Source organism: Rhea americana, unplaced genomic scaffold (assembly GCF_003343005.1).
Source record: "Rhea americana isolate MKP2758 unplaced genomic scaffold, rheAme1 scaffold_39, whole genome shotgun sequence".
In the NCBI taxonomy this organism is placed as follows: Eukaryota; Metazoa; Chordata; class Aves; order Rheiformes; family Rheidae; genus Rhea; species Rhea americana.
In genome coordinates this window covers 1,747,152-1,772,082 of record NW_028186523.1, presented here as the reverse complement: position 1 = coordinate 1,772,082, position 24,931 = coordinate 1,747,152, and the positions used below count along the sequence as shown (strand labels likewise).

The window sequence follows — 24,931 nt, the reverse complement described above, 5'->3', positions numbered from 1 at the left end:
CCTCAGGGTGATGGGCTTTGTGGACTCCAGCAATGGCTGCTTTCCTACCTCAGTGTCATTCAGGGTAGCACTGTGGGGTTCTTAGCATATCTACAGTGCCAAAAGAACATTTAACTTGTCTAAACTTCAGGCAAGTCCTTCTTTGCTTCGCAAATGCTAATTACTTTGCCAAAAGATAATTCTAGGTATTTCAGTAGATGTTTTAATGAATGATTTTTCCCTGACTCTGATTGTGATCTTATCTGGAACTTCATTTGATTCCCAGAATCATAAAACTTTAACTTTCTATCAAACATCATTTTATTTTTACCTTCTTTTCTCTAATGTCTGTTTGAAAACACACAACTGATCTGTTTCATTTTACCTTCAGAGTAGTACTCAAATTGTCATAATAATCTTTCATAATTAGCCTTCTCTGCCTAAGTCAATAGGAAAAAATTTTTAACAATCAAGGTGCTTGAGAAATATTCTGTTAAAAAAAAAGCTACCTTTCCAGTGGCACTTCTTGCTTGTAGATACAGACTGAAGTGCTAAGCAAATAATTCCACTTATCTTTCATAGCCTGAAAGAATTTCAGTTCTGGAAAAGCTTTTAATTTTATTATTTTCTGTTTAGAATAGTTTCTTGCTGTTTATTCCTGGAAACATTGGTGGCTCAGTAATCACCTTGAGGAAAGAAATTGCTGCATTCAGTGATGGGTTTCGCACAGAGCAGGCTTTTGTAACTTAAGCCCTTTCATAACTYAACCAGTTCAAATAGCACAGCCCATTTAATGGTGCAGTCCCTCCTAGATTGTCCAATGGTAGAGTGAGCTTAAGACTTTTTTTAATTCAGACTTGAACYAACGTGGTGCTAGCACAGAGAATTAAAGGGAAAAAGAAGAAAGTTTGCTAAACTTTTGGTCTTAATGTTTTGGGGAGGATGGCAACAACAAGCAATGAACTGACTTTTCCAGCCAGACTGCCAGTAGAGGTGGGGAAGTAAAATATTAAAGTAAGAGAGAGTTTACGTAAGTGCATCATTAGTGGCTTCTATCTTGAGTTCCTGTGCAAAGATATAATGCACAAAAAACTATTACACACATATGATAAAACCGTATCATCAACAAAAGGAAAAAAGTAACCCAGGTCAAGCATCTGCAATGCGTTTTGCAGTATCATTAACTTATCAATAATGCAGACAAATGTTGGCTTCAGTTACCAACTCCAAATGCCTTCCAACTTGCTGGCTGTGCTCCTACCAGAAATAACCCAGCACTACTGGAAAACTGTCCAGTGAACAGCATAAATTAATACTATTTTCTCAGCTCTGATGCCTTGCTGTGCCAGTTATCAGTTTCAATAATGGAGAAGTTTTAATTAAGCTGATGGATATAGGTGGGATGGATATTCATTGAGGCATGTGTGAAAAATGGTAGCAGTTAATAGGGAATGCAGCTTTTCTGATGACTCATGTTCTCCCAGCACGTTGATAATAAGGAAATCCTTCATCCCTGGAACAAAGGCTCAATGGGGAGAATTAGTAATACAGACTTTGCTCTGGCCTGAACAGATTATCTTTTTCTTTATTACTGTCATTTATGTTCATAATAGGGGTTTTGTGGTAAAGCATATCTTAAATAAACATTAACTTCCTGCTCATTAATCCATAATAAATTCTGTGGCATATTTTAAAGATGATAAAAGCTTCAGCTGCAACCTGAAACACTGAGTACCTAGGGATCAATCAATACTAAGGGTGGAATATGGCTAGCTAAATTCCATTGCAAGAAAAATCTGACAACTTCCAATGTGTACATACTCACATATGTAAAATACCATATGGTCATGGAATAATTTAGGTTGGATGGGATCTCTGAAGGTCTTCTGGTCCCATCCATGGCTTAAAATAAGGCTAACTTTGAAGTTAGACTCACTTTTGAATTAAGATCAGGTTGCTCAGGGCTTTTTCCAGCTGAAATATGAGTATCTCTAAGGCTGGAGCTTCCACAATCTCTCTGGAAAACATGTTCTGGTGTTTGACCACCCTCACTATGGATTTTTTTCCTAAAACGTAGTCTAGTTTTTCATTGTTGTATCTCTTGTCCTTTATCCCTGAAAAGAGATTGACTGTCACCTCTGTATGTGCCCATTAGGTAGCTGCAAGCAGCAGTGAGATCCCTGCCTTTGTCTTCTCCTCTCCAGGCTGAAGACGCCGTTTCCTCAGCCCCTCCTCATGTACTGTGTGCTCCAGCACCCTGACCATCTTCGTAGCCTTCACTGGACTTATCCCATTATGTCAATGTCTTTCTTTTCTTTATTTTAGTTATTTCTCTTACTGGGGAGCCTAAAACTGGATACAGTATTCCAGATATGGTCTCACAACTGCTCGCTGATGCAGCCTAGGCCATGGTTGGCTTTCTTTGCAACAAGAACACATTGCTGACTCACATTAAACTTGGCCATGAGAACCCCTATGTCTTTTTCTGCAAAGTTGCTTTTTAGTCACTTAGCGCCTGTTGCTTGGGGTGATTTGTCCAAGATGAAACACTTTGCATTTGTCGGTGTGGTTCTTGACAACTCACTTCTCCAGCCCATCAAGTTCCCTTTATTCTCCACCATATCRGATGCATCCCACAGCCTGGTACCATCTGAAAGCTTCTGAAGGCTAGTCACTCCCTACCATTGCCCCTGTCATTTATAGACATTAAAAAGTACTGGATTGACCCCAGAGAAAAAGCTTTATTAAATGACCACAAGACAGACCTTGAACTTATCATTGTAACATTTCAATCTCAGCAATCCAACCATTTTTTTGCCCACACTGTATTTTACCTCTCCAAAGAAAATCTCTCTAACGTTCTACATATACAGTATGGGATACCATGCCAAAGCCATGTTAAAGTCAAGGTAAATGACAGTCAATGCTTTGAAAATACCTCAGTACTCAAGCAGTGAGCAGTAACAAAATTCTTGGAGTTAAACATGGAGGATACAGTGCTGCATGCCTTCAGGTGAAGAGTTCCCCATGAGAATCCTTCACAGGAGAAATCACAGATTGCCCTGTATCTATCTAGCTAACTTAATACCCTCAAGGTAAATGACACAGCATACTCTCAGCTTCCAGGTGGAAAAATCCTAATGTTTTTAAAACATCATAAAACAGTGCTAATGTGTGACGTTACTCCAATATAAAAAGAAAGAGGAAGAAGAGGATATGTGTGGCTTTTGGATCTGAGGTAGATGAGAAATGAGATTGTGCCTTCCTGATAGCCATAAGTTTTAGAAAAACTCAGAGAGATAATTTTTCTCCTCATTTCCTTAGAAAAATWTTTAAGGGTAAAACAGAACAATGGAGGAATTCTTAGCTTGCAAATTGACACTGCACTGCCTAAAAATACAATTAAGGATAGCCTCTTGGGACAGGCAGTGCAGAGGCTACTCAGACAGAAAACTTACAGTGTTCCTCAGACTCCTTTTTTTTTCAGGAAATACAGTGGCAGAAGGTGATAATATAGAAAAGCCCAAAGTGCTAAAAAATTGTGCTAGAATTATCTCTTTACTTTGATATTGCTGATAGTAGCTGATGACAGTGAAAAGGCTGGGAAGCTTGCGCTCTGCTTTCCTTCCACTTGCACAGAAAGCAGAAATCGTTTTCTTAGTGCTGTCTTCTCAGTTGTTTTGATGTTAGAGTTAAGATTAGCCAGGAAGTGAGGAATAGGAAATATGGACTGAAGGGAAGATGTACCATGAGAATGGGAGTGTAGAGAGTACGAACAGGTGCTGTCTGAACAGTGAAAGCTGCCAGACTGATAAAAGCTTAGCTTTTTAGCAATTACGTGAGGAGAAGCATCAGCTGTTTGTTAGCACAGCTTTACGTGGTGTATGCAACACAAAAAGAACATTAAAAGGGCAAAGCAAAGTGCTCAGAAAAAAGAGAAATCCCAATATCAAAGTACCTTGTACAGCTTTATTGAGGCCTTGACTTCGTCTGTGTTTTACAATACCTCTAGGAGCAACCGCWGTAGGGATAGATTTACCTATCACCTACAGGTCGGGGCTGTGGCATGCTGAGCTCAGACAGTCTCTTGGGTGAATGTAGCTAATAAACTTTAATGGGTTTGATTGATCATAGCTTTTAAGGCAAGAGGATATCACTTGGACCTAGTCCAGTTTTTGAAACATCTCAAGTTCAGAGCTTCCCTGCCTGAATTCTAGCATTCGCACACACAGAAAGTGTCATAAGCTGAGCAAATTCTCACTAGACAGCAAAACCATGTGCACTAGGAAAACCTCATGTCAAAAGCCAGATTGCTTTCCCAAAGACTTTGGCCTTTAACCTCCACCACAAAGTCATAACAATGTTACTGAAGTGCAGAAGATAGWATTTTTTCCCCAGCCTCCTGGAGAAACATTCAATTCCATTCCTTTGTACAAAGAAACCCTGCCCCTACAAACATTTGGCTAGCTCCTTGTCAAAACATTTGAGCCCAAATTGTAAAACTCTTGTGAAGTTACRATGAATTGCAAGTGGAGCATCGAACAGTCTTAAATGTTGATGATGCTCTTAGTAGCGCTTACTTCTGTGAAATAGTCCATCATGGTAGAAAGATATCAGTGCGCTCTGTACTGTATAGCACAAGGTTCCTCAGTGCAAAATGGCTTTCATAGTTGTTTCTTAAACGCAGGGTGCTGAAAATRTCACAAAGCTTAAAATGCCCTCTATCACATTAAAATCAGCTTTCCTAAATAAAATGTTTTCTACAATGGAAAGCTATGTATCTTTAGTATTAATTATACATATTTTTTTCTGTTTTTTTTCTCAAAATATGTTTTGAGGACATTCAGACAGGTTTCTTATTACCAGAGCACTGCTGCATTATTAAAAAAAAAAAAGAAAAGAAAAAAGAAAGAAAGAAGAAGAAGAAGAAAAAGAGAGACAGAGCAATTATGAAAGAGCAGACACAAAGAGATTATATTATATTATATAGAGCCAACACATTGGTCTGCTCCTGTCAGTTCAGCCCTGTGACTATCTTGGACTTTGTGAAACACAAATACAGATAGAAATTTCATTTCAGCTTGAAGGGATAAGAAAGTAAAGCAATCTTACTACCATATTAGATCAAGTATAGAGATTGAGCGATGCAAATAATATAAACCAATATTTAGTATCTTCCTGGGCTCCTAYTGCTTTGAAGAATAAGAGGTTGTACGTGAAGCACAAAGGAGCTTGCTGCACTCAGGTGCTTATCTAACGCAGCATTAGTTGCCTTTTATTGAATTCCCCTAGAGCTGGGTTTCAAGCATTGCACAGATTTTTAGCACTGTGCCTTCTTTTTTWAAAAAATAGGTCATAGAGTTTTCCTTACCCACCCTGACATCCACACACACTCCTGYTGAAGGAGAAAAATTGCAAGATATCTTCACCAAGGTATATTCATCAAGGACAACAGAAAAACCGTGGAAATTGTTAAAAATGGGTTTGTTTGAGGTTAGGTGGAAAAAAACTTCCATTTTAAAGGGAGGTTCTAGTCTGAAACAAAAAAGGGTAAATTTTGAAATTTTCAGTAAAATAAAATGTAAATTCAGCTTCGATTTAGTTAATAGCCGTGAGGAAATAGGTGCTAGAAGCCTAGAACACCCATTCAAGTAGCTATATAGAGAAGACAACACAAAAAAAGGGTTTTTGTAACATCTTGCTAGATGCAGAGAAATTTACTGGAAAGGAAATCTCTGCCAAATGTTTCATTTCAATCAGTCCAAAAATGCCAACAACAACAACAAMAAAAAAGTTTCACCAAAATTCTTATAACCTGTGCTCACTTATAATCTCTTCACAATAATCATTTATAATCCCTTTTCATGCCTCTCTCTATATATGAACACACATACAAAAACTAGGTTTCATTCAGGCCAAGTTACAGCAGCGTCCTGCTCGACGCAAAATAGGCTACCAAGCACTATAAATAACAGAATCTTCTTTCCTCCATCATCAAGTTTTGATAACAGCACAAGTTTAATACTGCTGTATGATCTCTATACAGTACCTTGGCACTTTCACAGGCAAAACGGAAAGTTTTGCTGCAAAGTCAATAGGTCTCCTGAGATGAAAGGCAAGTGCCACAAGACCTTTTTTAATTGCTTTTCTTTGGCTGACTTTAACTACTGCTGTGGGCATTGCTGTGGGCAATGCTGTGGGATTTGTCCTCGCTATGACACTTTGGCCTTCATTGCCCACTTCACTGTGATGCAGGGCTTTTTTTTTGGCAGAGGACAGATGAAACAAATATAACAAGTGGCAACGTGAAGAAAATATAGAATAAATGTTTTATGTACATTGTGCAGATTCTCCAGCAATATGCCTCAGCAGAGCAATGCATATCTGAAGAGATAGACTCCAGAGAGGGTTTTTCTTTCAAAACTCCTACACTGTCTGTTGGACAAGAAATGAGCTGCTGTAGTTTATCCTTTTTTATGCCTTGCTTTTTGCATGCACTTGACTCTCTCCTTTCAGTAGTCTTTTAAATCCTAGTGGATTTGCCTCCATATCACCTTCTCTGTGCTAAATCCTCCACACYATGTACTTGAAACTATATCATCCAATGGATCTATTACCTTCAAGATGGGTGTAAGGCCTTTCTATAGAAAGAAAGATAGCCAGGGAGAGAGAGGTTTAAATCAGGTCAGCTAGGGAAAATTGCCGATTCTGGCTACAGTTKTTAACAGCACTAATTAATTTTGTTTAGAGCTAACTTTTAAAAATTACTTCAAATTAAAAATAATCCTTAAGTCATTCTTTTTCCAAAAATGCTTGTTAAAAACAGAACATTTTTCAGGTTGAATTTTCCATTGCAACATTTTTAATCTCAGTGTTCTTTAGACATTCTCCCCCCCCCATGTCTAAAGAAACTAGGGTGGTCTTTCCTTAAAGACATCTTAATGCAGACTTTTACTTTCATTGTTGGACCTGCTCATTCTTTTTGTGGCGATTTTACTTTGGAAGGTCCTGTGGCAAAATCTGGCTATGGAAAAAAACACTTCCTGAGCAACKCATCGCGGATCAAGAAGGTTTTGCTGCAGTCAGATAGGGCAGGGCTTAGGAAAGTAGGGAGAGGAAAGTGAGTGCAATTATTGTAACTATAGGATGACAAGAAAAGAACCATTAATATGGAACAGGGCCTCCGTATTTGGCAAGTCCTAGGTAGCAGAGTAACTCCTGTGAGTGTCTTCAGGAAGGAAAACTCAATCTTTTTAAACAAATAACAAACCATTTACAATTTTCAGTGAAAGATGTTGTCAGGATAAAGCTAGTGCTGACATCTGAGCATCACTTTGCCATATGAACCCTGGACCAGCATACGTATCACCCACACAGCTCACCAACGGCTCACACAGGCACAAGCAGCATTACTTTTACTCCTGACATCAGGGGAAGGATCAGGGAAACRTCACTCCTCTCGGAAACCTGGTGTTTGCATGGAGCCTTTGCTGTTCTGATGGTTTCAAACGCAGAACCGAAGCTGCTCAGTCACAGCCATCCCTTGCCTTAACAGCTCGAAGGGGTTGTTAAATGTTACAGCCTACTTGTGGTTACACACCTCAGCGAGCAGCACACGCAATCACTCGGCAAGCCTCGAGGACAGGGTTTCACTGTGCCCAGTGCATTTTACAGTTTCTAATTAAACCCTAGATTACCTCTAGCTTTGACGATCTTCTTACTGCTTTTCCCTCCCCCCACAACTAATTTCAGGCTTTCGTGTTCAGTGAGATACAGGAATAGAAGCAACTCAGCCTGCAGTCAACCTCACTTAAGAGAGCCGGTTATGAAAGTGTTTCCAAGTCACAGTTTACACCAAAAATCAGGACAATGTTGGAGAGGAATTAGCTCAATTTGCTAGAGCTGGCTGCTAAAATCATAGCTAGTTGCTAAACTGACTCTGAAAAATAGCCTCTGGGAAATTTGTGTCCCTTTCCACACTGCCTCTTCTTTCTGTGACCCAAACTGCCTGTCCTTAGCTTGACGTGYGACTTTTACTCTTTCTGCTCAGTCAGAAGCTGATCTGACTGATCTGGCCTTGCCTAATCCGGCCTAACCTGGAGCAAGGTGTTATGACTCTGGCAGCACATGTGGTTACAGCTGGGACAACTGGTACCCTACTTGCGCACATGCATGTGCTACTTACAAATCAATGTGTCAGAAAATTACCTTCTCATAGCTATTTTTGAATCACCTTTTGAATTCTTCATTTCTCTGTGTACCTCCTGAACCAAGCCACTGAATGAACCTGCTGCTTTTGGCAATTACTTGACTCGTCTTTCTTCATGAGGGAGCCTCAGTCTATGTCTCAAATGTGTGAAGCACTTTGAGATCAACAGAGGTACATGCCAAGCAAAAAGCAGCAGCAGGCTGTGGTCTCAACCCAGAGGAGTCACTGCTTTGGGAAAATTTTCTGTTCTTAAATTATTCTGAGCTGGTTCAGCAAAAGATTGCTTGTAAAGAAGCAATGAAGAAATCCTCCTTCTGCCCCAAGGTTACAAGTTATTTTGTTAGACCAGATGATATGACAGCATGATTCTATCAGGACAAATCAAAGTTTACTGAACAAATCTGCGTTCTATAACCTGATTTATTGGTGCCATCTGCCAACACCCATGAACAGATGCTCTGGAGGACCTCATTAATGTGCAGTAATGACTGGGAGAAACCCACTGCAAATGACTGAATTTTAAAAGTTATCGAGTGTAGCAGGAGAGATAACAAACATAATGAAAAATTCTAGGAGAATGCATCCCAGTGTTCATTTTTCAGCTCCATTTTCCTGACAGCAGTACTTCACAGCATACTAATCTACATATGTGGGTATACGGTGTAAAAATAAACCAAACATTCGTATTTTTCTGATTTTGCTCCAGTCCTTTGCTACTCTATGTATCCCAGAAAAGACAGCATTTCAGTGTTAACAGTCACATTTGCAGCTTAGCAAAATTAATGAGTCCTTCCTGATTGCAAGAATTCTTTTTATAGTTGTAGCCTGAGCAGTTCAAGTCTACCATGTCGTTAGCACTAATGCCTTTTTTAAAAAATGGTTTCCCCCCTCCTCTGCAGCTATTTCCAAGCTCTGTGTACTCTGAGGGCATGCCAAGGTAGAAGCAAACGACTTTGCTACTATTGCCACTGGCAACATTAATTTTGCATCCCCGTCTCTTCAAAAACGCAAGGGACCGAAATGAGATAACAGAAGCAAGAGAAACTTGTCAGGATGGGGATTTGAACGTGCCTCATTTCCAAGCAGGCGCGGGAGCAGTGGCAATGCTTGCCGCAGGCACTCGGGGACTGCTCAGGGCGGCGTGGAAACAGCCCAGCCTCCGGCCCCTCCATTCCCGAGTCCCGCTGCTGCGTCTTGCTGCCTCCTGGCCTCAGGGTTTTCYGAATTAAACATTCCTCTCTTAGGAGCTTCTTTAAAATTAGAAACTGAAACTATAGTGGTGGGGGTGACACTTCACTTTCTCTCTTAGCATCTATTATAAGACACTGCTCTGCCCACAYCAAGAGCGTTAAAATGCCTTCATCCCAACGTGTTCAGGGACGTGCTCTTAACAGACACTACTTATCCGAAATCTGGCAAAGCCATACAACCAGAGGACAGCAAATTTCAAATGTTGTTGCTATTTCAGGGGCCAAACTTGCACTCAGTGATCCAGAGCTGAAAGCCAGGARGCCCTGATTGTACCAATCCTTGAAAACCACCCACTCCTGGAAATTCTCTGTGGAGAAACTATCACTGAGCTATTAATAAAATTTTACTAAGCTATTAATACAGGCTGTGGGAGATTTAATCCACCACAGGGACTGATTATGCAAGCTCAGAAGCATGAGGATGTTTTTATCCTCGATTTAAACGATCTTTTGCTTTAAACATTTTTGTTTATGATTGAAATCTTCCAGAATCTAAGCGAAATTATTTTCATTCAAAGGGAATTATGCTTTGATCTGCATTAAACCAGGCAGTATGGTTCAGATTAAAGTGCATTTGGATGTCAGGATGTTTATTTACTTTCCTGACTGCAAAGAGTAGAATGTATGAAAGCGTTTTAGAGATGTTTGTGTCCAAAATCCAGACATCCCAAATCTAGAAATATGCTCTAACTTGTTTTTTGAGCTCAGATCATTTCTCTGTTAAGCTTGTTCATATGATTTGAAAACATTAGCTGTGAATCTCAAGCTAGACTTATTTCTAATTTTCATATTCCAAAGACAATTTTGTTTTTCTGCTGCACTTCAGTGTGAGGAGATGTACATCTTGAGTGTTGGAAAATCATTTTCATTTTTAGCTTTCAATATGAAGGAGTTCAGAGAAACAAAACAGTAAAAGGTTTCTAATGCATACTCATGCCAAAAGAAATAGATTTCATGAAGGCAAGATGAAGCAGAAATAATGAAAAATTGTCTCTCATTCACCTCATAGCATTTCCTCCCAAGTTATTTAASAGAACATTATGTATAGGAGATTTTTGAGACTCAGGCTCATTTCATTTCAGAAAGCTCACAGACCAGGGGGTTCGGGAGGAGAAGAAATCAATGATCTCCATATCTTMTTCTGATCTGAAAGCTTGGAGACAATTTTACAATCTGAAATGACTTATTTTGAGGCCTTGGGCAGCTTCACTATGGCACTCAACTCTTCATTTCTGTTTCTTCTTTGGGGGTGCTGGGGGGGGGGGAATCAATGAAAGGAGCAGAAGAAACACATGCAAAGTCAAAAAGATAAATCAGGCAAAAGAAAAGGCCCATCTCTAGCACCCGTTTCAGTCAATCATCAACAGTAACAACCAAAACCTGATATCTTGACAATTTTGTCTCTTTTGGCTACACYGTTTAGGAAAGGTGTAAGCATAGGTAGGTGTTTTCTTTTAGTTCACTTCAGGTCCCAGTGAAGAAGACCTGGTCCCATTCTGGGTGACCAAACTGCTCAAGGTGATATCACACCTCCTTTTACTGTTTCTCCTCTCTCATTGCTCAGTAGCAAGTTAGCTAGGTTAACATCAGTTTGGAAGTATTTATTCATGCTGCAGTCGCATCTCTGAGTGTMATGCAAATATGTCCAGTCTGATTTTCAGAAAAAATGACAATAGTATCCACAAATAATTAGATCAGTCCCCAACTGCTGTAGTTTCCTCACTGGTGCATTTATGCCATTGGAATGAAAAGTAAATATATTCTCATGATTGGGTAGAGTTTTAACAAGTAATCAGGTTAAGAAAAGGCTCTATGATCCCAGGGTCCTTTTCACAATAGGCTCCAAAAAATGTACCTCATTATAAAATACACCTTCCCAAGGAATCACAAGACATGAGAAATCAAAAGAGAATTCCTAAAAGCAAAAGCTTTCCAGCAGAAAATCAATTTCAGTTTCTTTCACCTTGCCCCAGGGAAAGCAGCAGAGACACTAAGTGGAGTGTGGGAAAGGTCTCATATATCTTACTGGAACTGCGTAAGACATACATACCTCCAGATGAGAGCTTTCCTTTCCAAGGCAACTCTGCTCTAATTAGGGACTTCTGCAAAATTGGTGTGTTGGGGTTCCAAACAGTGTCTCGATGATTCCCATATCAAATTTATTTAGCTTAAAAAAATCATACTTTTGCCCTTGCTTTAATTGACAGCCTTACAAATGCAGGTGGACTGAGGAATGAAAGTCAAACTGAGCTCACTCTGCTTAGAAAGGCAAGGAATAAAAATTAGCAAAAAGTTACACATACAAAAATGTTTTTTTTTTTTTTCTGATCATCACACTGCCTTTTCAAGGTTCTTTGTGCACTTTAGGTGTATCTTCAGAATGAAAATAAAGCAGTTGTCATTAAACAAAATTGTTACACAAGCAGCTTTGCTGTAACACTTTATCCACTGATATACCAGACTGAATCTAGTTTACGCACTCAACAATCTAAGTTGAATAGACACAAATTTCACTTTCTATGTGAAAAAGTAATTACTTTCCTCAAAAAACTCTTTCCAGAGGCAGTCTGCCAATTTAAACCTCTGCCTGGTCCCTATGATTGTCATCATTCAGTCCATTTTGCATAAGATGGTATCATTAAGGCTGGAAACAYATTCTAAGCTAAATAGCTTCACCTTGAAAATGAAGTCTGACCGACATTTCCCTTTGAAGATTGTGATTAATGTGATCTGTATTTTCCAGTGAGAAGCAAAACAATTCTTTTTCATGTTTGTGTAAATCTCTGCCCCTTTGAGTTATTCCTGTGCTTCACATTTCTCATGTCTTTAYTGTCCCTTGCTTCACATACAGGCTGTCTCTCCTACACTGACCTATGTATTTGTTATAGTGCAAAAAAAAATGAAGCAAAATGCAAAAGGTCCCAGAACTTCAACCCTAGATCTATAGCTTTGGGGATGGCTCCTGCTTAAACAAATAYGGAGAATAAAGTGGCTGAAACATTCTGATATTTCTTGATTAATATTTTCTGTTATCTGTTTTTGCCATTTTTTCCTAATGTTCCATGAAGAGCTTCAGTTCTTTACATTTTCATTCCTATGTAGGAGGAAAGCAACTGCTCATACATATGAATTTCCCATGAGTTGGGCATTCTTGGCTCTGGTCTAAAACCCAGTTTCAGGTCATCATATGGTAGAAAGCCASCTTTGGCTTTATCTCACATTTTTGATTGTCAATGATTTTTCTAGGCAAACTTAGAATAAAGGCCAGATTCTCAGCTAGTGTTTCTCATGACAGTTCTGTTGAATTCACTGCAACAKCAGTAATTTATATCAGCCAAAGCCATGTGCCTAAATTCTGACTAATATCCCAGTAACAATGGAAACAGTCTTTTTTTCTCTAGAGTGAATGAGCAATAACAGATCTTACCAGCGCATGTGTCTCCCTTAAAAGGCCCAGTTTATAGTTTTCTGGAATACAAAATGGGACCACCTGTTATGTTATTGAGCCTGGCCTCCTACATACTGAGCAGCCACAGTTTTGCAACAGTGAATCAAAAAGACTGATATTTGTAATGACTTCAGTTAAATTGACATGTTACAGRTTACACCACTCTATTGCAAGAGACAGAAGTAGCACTTAAGGCCTGTGGCCCCACACAAACACTAAGTGTATTTTGAGATGACTGCTGGGGTAATGCATGGCCTGTGCTATAGAGGAGTGTAAAGGGTCCTGCCAGTCTGACTTGGGTAAGGATGGCGCTTAGAGGTGGCAGAACACAGATACGGTGCTAAATCTGGGGAATAATTTGACCTTGAAGCTGTACCAGGCAGGTGTGTAAGGGGGTTTTCCATGTCACTTCACAAATCCACCTCATTTCCTCATCAGTCGTGCTCAATCTCTGATTCTTCAGAAAAAGGTGAAAGAAAGCCRCATAATACCCTACGATAATTTTTTTTCCTTTTTTTTTTGGGGGGGGGTGGACATGACCACTGCCTCAGTCCTGAAGCAAAAGCTCTGAAGGAAGAGATCTGATTATAATCTTTTTTTAAATGGTGAGTAACAAGGGTAACAAGGGTTATGAGCACTCAGAGGCTGATGCAGGCTTTGTTAGGGTTGCCCTTTGCCAGAGAGAGGCAAGCGATTCTCCTATCTCTGGATGTGTGTTTGCACATAGGAACAGTGACCATTCTACTATTTATGCAAGTGAGAAGATACTGACTGACTGACATTTGTTAGATGAGACTGTAGGTACAAAATGCCCGTCACAATATAAGGTAACCTTTAAAAACGCGCCAGCAACCTCCTCTTTTATTAACTGCGCCACGCCGCCTGAGCGGAGTAGGATGCTTTTGCAAACACCTCCCCGGGAGGACGCTACCTGAATGTTAATGCAGGGGGTGTTTGTACAAAGCCTCGTAGCAAGCACTTGGCTCTGCCAGTTTCCATGGTGCTGTCATGGTGCTCTCTCGCGACACCTTCACTTATCAGCATTTCCCACCCATCCTCCTCCTCATAATACGCTGCTCACTCACCCTGAAAGGTCAGCCATTGTAATGATGATTTTAGCAGGAGGGAGGCGGGGAGGCAGAAGGGTGAAAAGGTGAGCGGTGTGTAGCAACGTGCGTGGGAACTGGGGACTTGCGTTATGCAACACAATGAGAAATTAGAAAGTTTCCCCTCAAGGGAGCTATGTTCATCAGTGCTGCCTCACTTCCCATCTTGGCAAAGTCACATGCCCTGATGGAGTTAAAAATGTTCAGGCAGAGTGTCTGGAGAGTCTACTTTAAATCATCAGCAATTGATGTGCTAGTGCATGGAGGGGAGAAGGGACTGTGCCTGCTAACAGAAAAAAGTGATGTAAGCRTTTCTTGGCTTCTTCCTCTTTCTGTCTCCCTCCTGCCCCCTCCCAACCAAGCCCAGTGCTCATTAGCTGTTGCAGATGGTAAGAGGCAGACTTCTTCCTCTGACTTTCATCCTATTGACTGCCTGACTAAAGCACTGCATCTATTAACTGGCTTCCATTCCTTTCTTCCTGTAGGACAGCTTTCCTGCCCGTTTTGGAGGAGTCCATTTTGTCAACCAGCCCTGGTACATCCATGCCTTGTACACACTAATCAAACCATTCCTCAAAGACAAGACAAGAAAAAGGGTAACTGGAGGGGTGGGGTGGAGGTGGGGGGTAAGATGCTCAGATCTGGAATGACTGTCTGCTTTCTTTGCTTCCTCCTTCTCTTCTTTGAATTTTTTTTAAGTTGCTTCTGAGAATTGCAGCTATTACTAAAAGTTTAGTTAGAGTTTGTGATGGTCTGATTGAACCAATAACTCGACAGAGGTGGGTATTTTTCAGAATGTGAGCCAGGCAGAGAACTGCAATCACTAACAGAGAGTAGATACCATTTAATGGGACATATTACTGGGCAGAGAGAATGGACATACTGGAGGCATTACCAGGCATGGCTGAAGTCACCAGCAGAGGGTGAAACTTCTGCTCCATGGAAACTCTTTCAGTGGGAGTGAAATTTCCTTTCTTTGCTTCTTCAGCAAGTTGACTTTGACCATGTAATTTCCACAAGAAAATGTCTCACTGGTTTCCACAAGAATGTCCTTGTCTTTAGCCTGTTTGCTCACGCTGAAGAAGTAGGCCTTCCCTGCCAAAAAGCATGTGACTTGTTGTCCTGCAGTCTTCTTGTCCGTTTGTTCTCTCAAGTCTATGGAACAAACTCTGGGTCCTCTCTCAGGAGGACCCAGAACTTGCACTGGGGTATGTCTGATGCAAATCGTGCAGGCTAAAGACAGCACTTGTCTGAGAAAAAAGAAGCAGAGATAGATGACAACCGAAGYAGTGTGGAATAGCCCAGCAGAAGCATTGGGAAACATCAGCTGCTGGGTGCTGAGCTGGGCTACACTCTCAGTAGCTGAGGACATATTCTTCACATTTTCTTTCTGTAGGTTCCACTACTTCCCTTTTCTTCTCACCACTCTTTGTACAAGTCTCTATCCTCTTATAGCAGTGGTAATCAGCTATTATCCCTGACTTTTATGTTCTCTAATCTGGTACTTAAGAAAGTGGGAGTGTCATGCACCAAAAGAAAGTGAATCAGGATTTTAGGGAGTGTTTAGAGCACCAGCCTAATTCTTCACCTACACACACACACCTATACAAAGTTAATCCTCCTCCTCTCMCCTGCCTGAACGCATGCTGAGTACTTTGGAAATTCCCACCTGAAACTGCAGACTCAACTAATGGCACTGCACACCTCGTTAGCGTCATTATTATTGTACTATTATAGTATTGTACTGATGAAAGGAACTGATGATGACCTTGAACTCTCTCTTTTCTATTTTTTAAAGATCTTCCTCCATGGTAACAATCTGAACAGCCTTCACCAGCTAATACACCCTGAATGCCTGCCCTCTGAATTTGGGGGGACTCTTCCTCCTTACGACATGGGAACATGGGCTCGAACGTTGCTCGGGCCCGACTACAGTGATGAGAATGAATACACTCACACCTCCTACAATGCAATGCACGTGAAGCACGCGTCCTCCAACCTGGAGCGGGAGGCCTCACCCAAGCCCATGAAAAGGTGAGTTCTGCTTTTGAAATCATCTCTCATTTGGCTTTTCTATCAGATTTGGCATAAAACTAACAGGAAGGGCTCATCTGGCTCTGAAARAGGCCACAGCTAATTTGGCAAACACTGCCAGTGCTTCATCCCAAACTGCCACCACAATATGGCAGGAGAAAGGAAGGCCTCTCTGAGGAGCCCTAATTACTTGTCTGATTACTGATGACTGTGAACAAAAACAAGGGAAATTAATGAGCCCCTGCACAGAGTATTACCTAAAGTAGATCACAGTGAAATGCTCTTCTGTATGACATAGCATGGCCACAGCATCACTTAAGGCCTGTTTTCTATTAGCTGCTCTTGCTTTGGTGCCTGCTGACCCCGGTTGCTAATGATGATGGTTTTACCTCCTTGCGAATGCAGCTTTTGTGCGACGAACACCACTGCCCTCTAAAGGAGAAATGGATTAGTCTCATYCAGGCACTTCTGCAGCCACTTTGTCCCTCCTGCTCCCCGCGAGCCCAGAAAAGCTACTTTAGCGAGCAAGATCTCTGGTTTAGTGATTGTGCGTTCGGCTCTGAATGCTTAAAATTGTAGCTCTGGAGACGACAGCCCCGGCCATTYGCACTGATCGTGGGGGAGGGAATGAGGAGGGGATGATACCCGGCGCAGCTCCCTGAGGGTGGTGGCTTTCTGCGCGGCGGCAGGGCCGGTGGGCAGGCCCCGGAGCGATGGCCGGGCCGGCTGCTCGCCTCCGCGCCGCGCTCCGCCGGCCCGCGGCCCGCGCAGGGCGCCTCGGCGCTCGGAGACACGGCGCCGCTCGCTGTGACAGGCAGCCGCCGTCACTTCCTCACAGCAAAATCAAACCCGACAAGGCAGATGAGCCATAATGTCACGCAATTAATTTTAAGAGCCTTTCGTCTTCCAAGGCAGAGGGGAGACGTTCCCGCACGGGTCGCAGCTCCCGCCCAGGTTGGCGCKACTCCGCGCTGTTCCAGCCGCAAAGCGAGACCTCGCACCGAAACAGCCRACGTCGGGGCCGCGAGGCTGCGCGTGTACGGGCCTAGCGGGACCGTGGCCTCAGCACGGGGAGAGCTGGCTGTCTGCGTGCGCAGCACTTCTCCCCGCTGACTCCCAGGCAGGACCAGGGGGGCCAGGATGGGTTTACAAAGCCTGTCTGGAAAAACCGCTCCGGAGAATTGGCTTTAAAATAACTTTTTTGACAGTTTTAGCAATGAAGCACATTGAACGATTTTAGCCAGATGTAAACTAACTATTTCTTTATTATGAAGGTACAAACAGAGAGTGTATAATTTATATAGCTTCATAGAAAGAAATCTGCATAATTTTTAGTTCTGAAGTGTTAAGAGCTATTCACAGGTTAGTGGCAAAGCTTTGCTGAGGATCAAATCTTCGGCTGCAAAGAAGTGAGGTTTCACTGAGCCTTCAGGGGAGAACCTCAGCTTGAAAATGAGTTCAGTGCCAGAAAACCCTGCCTCAAGGCAAAGCCTTCTTTTGTAATCTGCTCACTAATATAAAAGTGCATTAATGTCAGTATGGCAAGTGGATGAATCTAATTTGTCATGTTGCCTCTGGGCAGACCAGATCTAACTTTTACCCTAATTTTGTTACTCGGCAGTTAAGTGAAGCATCTGATCTTGTATCCTGTGGTCATTTCTAGCCGTTAGAGGTGAAAAGTTCACGGTTTCTACAGATTTTCACCTATGATTATCTTCTTTGCTTCCTCCTCCTCTGAAATTGCTTTTTGACCCAACTTAAGGTAAAAGATTGTACTTAGGAAGCGTAATTACATGCCTTATATGCATATAAGGCCTATTAAGAGGTCTACAGRCTTTTACCAGTATTAATTTTCTTCGTATCCACTTTCTGCTAGTTCTTTAGGTTTCTACAGCATCTAACATAATGAGGGGCTCAGGTCATTGCTAGGGTTTCCTGATACCCTTGAGAGGTTCACGCTAGGCATCTAAGCATCTGTGATCTCCTATCATTAGTCTTCATCTTAAATATAATTTGCTTTCAATAGTCCTAGCAGTTTTGCCTTTATTAAAGCAGTTTTGCCCTTCCATTAAAAATTTTTCCCCTCCTCCTCCACACACATCATGAAAACTTCTAAAATCACGAGCAAACATGAAATATTTCTATGCAGAGATGTTCCTTTTAACCAAAAATGTGGCTGACCCTTCTCTTAGCCTGTACATTCCTCTGAAAGGGAAGTAATGAAGACTGAGCCTTCTCGGGTTTCTCTGTTTGAAGGACRAAAAGCCTTGCTGAACAATTATGGGTCTTTTCCTGTTGGACTTCCTATCCCTGCAGAGGTTTCCTCTGAGTGATCTCTCCAAAGAGCCAGGTAACAGCTGCTGCACGAGGGGGCAGTGTTTCTCCAAGGTGGATTTACCCASGGGTGGTAAATCCAGCTTTATCCCCCCCGGAGCAAGGAATGTTTTCCTGGCATTAGAGCCTCCAAAATCCTAGTCCAAATCACAGCAAATCTGAAATATAGAGTAGTTAACTGTGGTATCTGGTGATATATAGAGGCAAAATTAGGAAAGGAAGCTGCAGAGCGCGCCCTACACCTAGCAAGAGATGCTCACCCTGAGCACAAGCTACCTACTCAACGTGCAATATCAAACTTAAGCCATTTTCTGTGTCAATTTTAGTATCAGAGATACTGAGAAATCGATATAGGAATTACAGATCTGGAAGAAAAACACCAGGAAATGGAATCGGAAAACAACTGGTCTATCTACAAAATAATTTTATAGATTTGTAATCACTTACTTTATGTTCAAAAGTGAATGCAATGTTCACAGAGGAAAAAGGGAGGAGGGTATTTTCTGGTCCTGAGTGATGCTGACCTCAAGTTATCACCTGAAAACTATCTATTAAAATGTAGACCAAGAAAAAATACCGCACCAAGAAGGGAGGAATGGAAGTGAAACAGGTACCAGTTTGTGCTTTGGCTTTAGGACTGAAAGTAGCGTTTTGGCTCCCATAGCCGGGGAAGATGAGTATAAAATGAAACAAGTTCAGGTGAGAGCTGCGARCAGGGTCAGGAGAATAGAGAGCATATTTTTACAGAGAGACTGTAGAAGAGAGTGGTTTGTGAAGCCTCACAGAGCAAAGGCTGAAATAGATGTGATTGATTGCTCTATAAATACAGGAGGGGAAAAAAATGGGGTGAGAGAAGAGCTGTTTAAGCAAATGGACAACACAGGCATGGGAACAAATGGGCATAACTCACCAAAGTATAGTTAGGCTGGAAATTAGCAGAAGTTTGCTAGCAATCAGAGGAGTGAGTTACTGAAACACGAGTTAAAGGTTTTATATGAGGTGGTTACCATAGGTCACAGGAGACTTGACTTGGCCCTCAAAGTCTCATTAAGTTCCAATTTCTGCAGCTCTTAACAGCAATGAAACTAGAATGCTATTTTCTTCCCAACCACAGGCAAGGCTGTTTTTTCTCTGTGCCTTGAAATTGCACAAGATTTGTTCTTGAACAAGACTCCCTATTTGCTTCAGAGAGCAGAGTCTTWATCAAGGGGGAAATCACTGAAAACTACCACTGACTCTAGCTTGTAACATGATCTTGAAAATCTTGAGATTTGACAAATTTCTGAAATATGGAAATGTCTTTAATCAAAGCCATTTGCAATGCTCTTTTGACCCACCACTGGCCACATGAAGTTCCACAGGGAAAAAATCAAAACAGTGGAAACTGCACTCCCATCTGCAGAAATTATCTTACAACCTGGGAAAAAAATCCCAGAATCCTAGCACTGTATGAGCAGATGGGAAACAAAGCAAAATAGCTGATGACTCCAGCTAATGAGTCTTAATGGTCAGGGGGAAAAAAAGCAACAATAATGAAATCTATTCAGAATATATCTGTTTATTCAGATTCAGCTCAGTGAAGTTTGAAATGGGCAAGGTAATAAACATGCAAACTAGCATTACTACAGTAAAAGCACAGTCAGTTCAAACCAACAGTGTGGCCACATTGGTTTCATAATCATTAAAGCAGCAAGGRCAATAGCCACTGTTATGTCTCTGAGGAGAAACTTACCCTGCCATGGGCCGTCTCTTCTGAATGGTCTGCATCCACTCAGGGAGCATCTCACTTGCTAGCTTTGGGATTTGAAAGCTGTGTAAATGGTGTGAAAATTTGGAGCGCAGAGACAAAAAAACCCCACCTCTTGTAGCTGAGGCCAAACTTCCTGTGAGTCCTGATGGTCTGAGGGGGCCTTGAGTTGGCTTAATCCACAGGGAGCTAACACAAAAAGCAAAGCATTTGTTTAAAGCGCTCATGCCGGCTTTTGTTTGAGCTGTTGTTTTTTGTAACAGCTGGAGATTTTACCTGGGCATGTAATGTCATGGATAGTTAGAGTGAACAGTTAAGCCTAGCAGTTAAAGAGCTGGAGCCTGCTCTCATCAAATCCAATAGGGCATGTCCTTTTGGGCAACCGTGGTGTGAAAAAGGTTCCTTTGGGCACCAAAGCGCAGTGAGCAACCATCTTCAACTGGAGAGACTGGTTTAGTGACTGGGGAAGATTTTAAGGAGCTCACTTCTTTGAAGAGTTTGCCTTTACCCAAGTGTCACCCAACTCTGACATTTGGGTCCAAYGGCAGCAAGTAACTTGCAGCAACATCTTACTTCTCTGTGACTCTCTTTTCTTTACAAGCCCTGCCTTTCTGCAGCTGCATCTGGGTTGCCTCTTCATTTCTGAACTTGATCTTTGGTCCAAGTGATCAAGACGGTTCTCTGCCTTTGTTTATTCCTAGCCTAGTAGTCGACACAGCTGAGTCTGACTGCGCCATCTCTGCTCTCTCAGATATCAAGACAGTGCTATCTTGCAACCAGTGCAAACAGGTCTGGAAACCTAGTGCAATTTGCAATTTCTCTGTAGGGAAAAAAAAATTTATGTAACAGCTACATATATATTCCTAGCCAAACAACTGGTGTTGTTTAATCAAATCTACTTAATCAAAATTTAATTAAACATAACTTTTATCAAAGTTGTAGTTAAAATTATTCTTAGAATAAGGAACATTCTCRTCCCCAAGTCATGCTCCTCAGAGACTCAGGAAATTCAGAGTTAGGGTGAAACTTCTACAGTATAACCAATCACACCTACTGTGAAAATATGCAGCTGATGCATCAAGACACCATCTCTTTTTSCTTCCATGAAGCAGAAACTTAACCCCCTAAAGATACAGCAATATGTCTAGTGGATCGTCAGAAGCCCCTTTATTTGGTGTCTGGTCTGCTGAACCATTTTGAAAATACAGCTAAAAAGCTGTTGGAACATTTAACCTGATGTTGTTGAGACCAGAGCATGTAGATTTTTRTGTCCCTAGATTAGAGTGAAATGAGTTTAAAATATATATTAGGTTTTGCCATTATTACTTCCTGATGTGTGTATTTTCAAAAGGACTGATTTTCAGATGAACTTTTTGCTAATTGTTGTTTTTCTGAAACAGGATCCTGCTCTCAGAAAGAGGGTGCCACAGCTGGTACACACAAATGCCAGTTGGAACRCTTTCAGACTCAAAAGGGGCCATTTGTGGGTGTGACTTATGAAGGGCTTTTATTTATTCAGACTAGTTCCTCCATATGCCCAGCTGGGCTGTGCAAGGCAGACCTTTCTAGTTGTTATCCTTGGTGTGACCTTAACGTTCTGCCACCATATGTTTCTGCTTTTATGGGTCATGTTTTATGCCGGTTCACAGTCAGCACCAATTTACTGCAGAAGTAGTAAAATGCCAGAAAATAAAAATCAGTATGAAAACGTGTGAAAACAACTCACTACCCATGGACACCACCTGGGTTGCTCTGCTCGTAGCTGGGATGGACTGTTCCACTTCTACTGAGGGAGAAGGGAAATATTCCATGCAGGCATTCAGGTAAAGCATCTACTCGTAACATGTAAGACCTAAAATGCAAGAATTATATTCATAATTTTATTATGAATTAGTTCAAACAACAGAGAATTTCTTAATACCTCTGTGCAAATGCTTTTCCCATATGCAGGTTATGAATGAGATGGGTTTTAATAACAAAGCAGGTGTCCCAAAGACATGCATAGCATAGTAATGCATGCACTGTATAGGAACACAGATTATTAGCTGCGGGACAGTTTCACAGATTTAGATTGGAATTCTGCTAATGCATCAGAAAGAAATGAAAAGGATTTGCCACATTAACTGGTCCCTGGGAAGCTGCGTGAGAACTCACTGATGAATCAGAAGTGAGAGAGGCCAGGAAGGAATTCAGAGCCACAACTAAACCAAACACAAGAGGGATAGGTAGCTTGGTGCTGGGAGACCCCTGGGACAGGGCAGGAAATCCATCTCTCTCTGAGGGTGTTAATAACATGGTTTTCATCTGTTTACCACACCAGTGATCAGGGCAGTATGAAGGTGCACATACCTAGACAGTAGACTAGAGGTGGGAATGGTAGAACTGGTTCTGTTCAGGTGGCCTAAAACATTACATTGTAAATTATGCCTCTAGTTGGCTATAAATTTACCAGAAGTTTAGTATTTTAGACTACAGACATGACACTTAATAAAACAAATAATAGCTTTTGCAAAGCATGTCTTTTGCTGCCCTGTGAAAATCCACCTAAATCTATCCATGGTACAAGTGTTTGAAAAGGCTATTCACACATGTTCTCTAGAAACATACTTAATTTTAGCATTTAAGGTCCCCAGCTTGGTCTCCCAGAATAAGTTCGTTTAGCTCTGTCTCACAGTTCAATGCCCAMAATGTCCCTCTCCTGGCTAGGCCATCAGGTGCAGAGGTCTTTCATAACTATACCTTTTACTTGTAACCACAACTTCACTCTTCTCCAGGCAGGCTTGTAACAAGACATGGGAACTGTGAGCAGGAAGACTGACCCTCTTTGCTTTCAGAGCTGCATCCTCCCTGTTATTGGTGTGCTGCATTGAGGAGCCTAAGGTTCAGTGAAGAATTGCCTAGGACACCGGGAAGGGGGCTCACTGGGATGGAAGCAATATGGCTGATCGAAAGATGGGGGAGGAGTAAAGGAGTGGAAGCAACTGGTCTAGGAAGCACACACGGTGGGCAAAGAAATGGGAATGAGTAATGGGAGGTCTGCTGGAGACCGGGAATGATCCTTTAGTTAAGTCTGTTGGATGCATCCCTGGGGATGCTGTTCTCCCTCTATGCTCGAGCTCCTACATAGGCCAGGCATGTCACTTAAACCCAACTTCTTCCAGATGGTGAAACTGTGTATTGCTTATTTTCAGTCTGCCAAGCTATAGACTCTGGGGTCTAATTTCCAGAAATGCTCAGCACTCACCTGCAACTGAAATCAATGGGATATGTGCTTTGAACATATAAACTGCTGTATAATGCTGAGCTCTCTGCAAAATCAGACCCTAGGCACTAGAAAATKGGTACCTTGCATTAGAGGAATATTTGGACCTTAATCTCTTGGAGTCTCAGCTTTCCATGTGCAAAGTGGAAATAAAAAATCCTTGCAGTACTGCTATGGATGTAAATGAATTAGCATTTAAGAGGCACACAAGTACTGTGCTGATGAACTCCACAGAAAAGCTCTGGAGGGAATTAACAAAGGCTATCCTCTGAGCAGGGCTTGAATAATATGCAGCGAATATGTCACAGAGCTACACCGAACCACAAGGAGAAAGTAAAATAAATAGCCACTTATTAACTCAGCACTGTCTACCCTAARCACTGAGAGAGGCAAGAGTCCTTTGAGAAAAAACAGTACGTGCTCCTGGAACTGGGTCATAATGCAAAGGTCATAACACCCCCACACACAGGGGCTGAGTGAATGCTGCTCTGACAACCTACATTTCAGCTTTTCCTGCTGTTTCAGTGCTTGACTTTCCAACCTAAAGAGTACATCTGCAGAGTCGCTTTCCTTTTGCAGTGCTGTTCCCACTAAGAACAGGAAATTTGTGATGTAGGACCTGGGAGTATGAAGACTGAACCCCTTTGCTCTCAGGGTTGTATCCTCCCTATGGTTGGCATGCCACATTGAGGAGACTAAGATTCAGGGARGAACCATCTGGGATGCTGGGAACTGGTGTCATGGGGATGGGAGCAACAAGGCAGACTGATAGATGAGGCAGTAGTAAAAGACAAGTGATTGAGCAAAGGGATTGGAAGCAGTTGGGCTAGGAAGCACATGTGATGGACAAAGAAATGGAGATGAGTAGGAGAAGTGGGACTGGTGGTGAGGACTGTCTGTGTGCATGTGTATGTAATATTCATAAAGTGGGAGAAGCAAAATTTCTTCAGCATTTTGGCCTTTATTTCCTTTGCTTGGATATCATACTCCGGGTATTTTTTAGTAGCTGTTCCTGAATCTGCTGTGAATCTGCTGACTGCTGTTGTTTTGTTGTCTTTATTCAGCTTCATCACTAGGGCTATCTTTTGATGTATGACATATTGCACCCTAGGGGCCTAAGGGTCTTCCAGGAGCTCCTGATTGAAGCAAGTGCCCTGATTTTCTTTATGTGAAAAAGAGTGTGGAGAAGTCAGTCTACARGAAAGGGAAATGAAGAGAATAAGCACCTACCCACACCTTTCCCGACCAAGGCAAGACCTTGACACAGGAACTCTAAARCACTTGGCAGCAGGTTTATCAGGCACATCTGTACTGATAAAAGAGAAAAGCCAAGGGCATGAACCTTAATTCCARCATCAGTGGTACAGATTGGCTCTTGTCTGTGTTGCTCAGGGAGTGCCTCTAATAGAGGAGTCTTCRTTTGCACTGCATAGCACCTGGATCTTTCTCTCCTCTGAGCCTCAATRGCTATATTGTCTGTATGTCTTATGCCAAATGATTGAGCATTTTTGTGCATTTTTCTGCTTTGACACATCTGCAGTAAGCTGAGAGCTGTGTCATAG

General features: G+C 41.7%; 1 protein-coding gene across 1 annotated transcript in view; it reads left to right on the top strand.

Annotated features, from left to right (window-relative positions):
* CLVS1 (clavesin 1) overlaps window positions 1-24,931 on the top strand; it is a 93,561-nt gene that overhangs the window by 58,945 nt on the left and 9,685 nt on the right. The window contains exons 3-4 of the mRNA XM_085313553.1: window positions 14,478-14,588; window positions 15,791-16,026. Coding sequence (XP_085169679.1) covers window positions 14,478-14,588; window positions 15,791-16,026 — 347 coding nt within the window. The remainder of the gene's footprint in view (window positions 1-14,477; window positions 14,589-15,790; window positions 16,027-24,931) is intronic.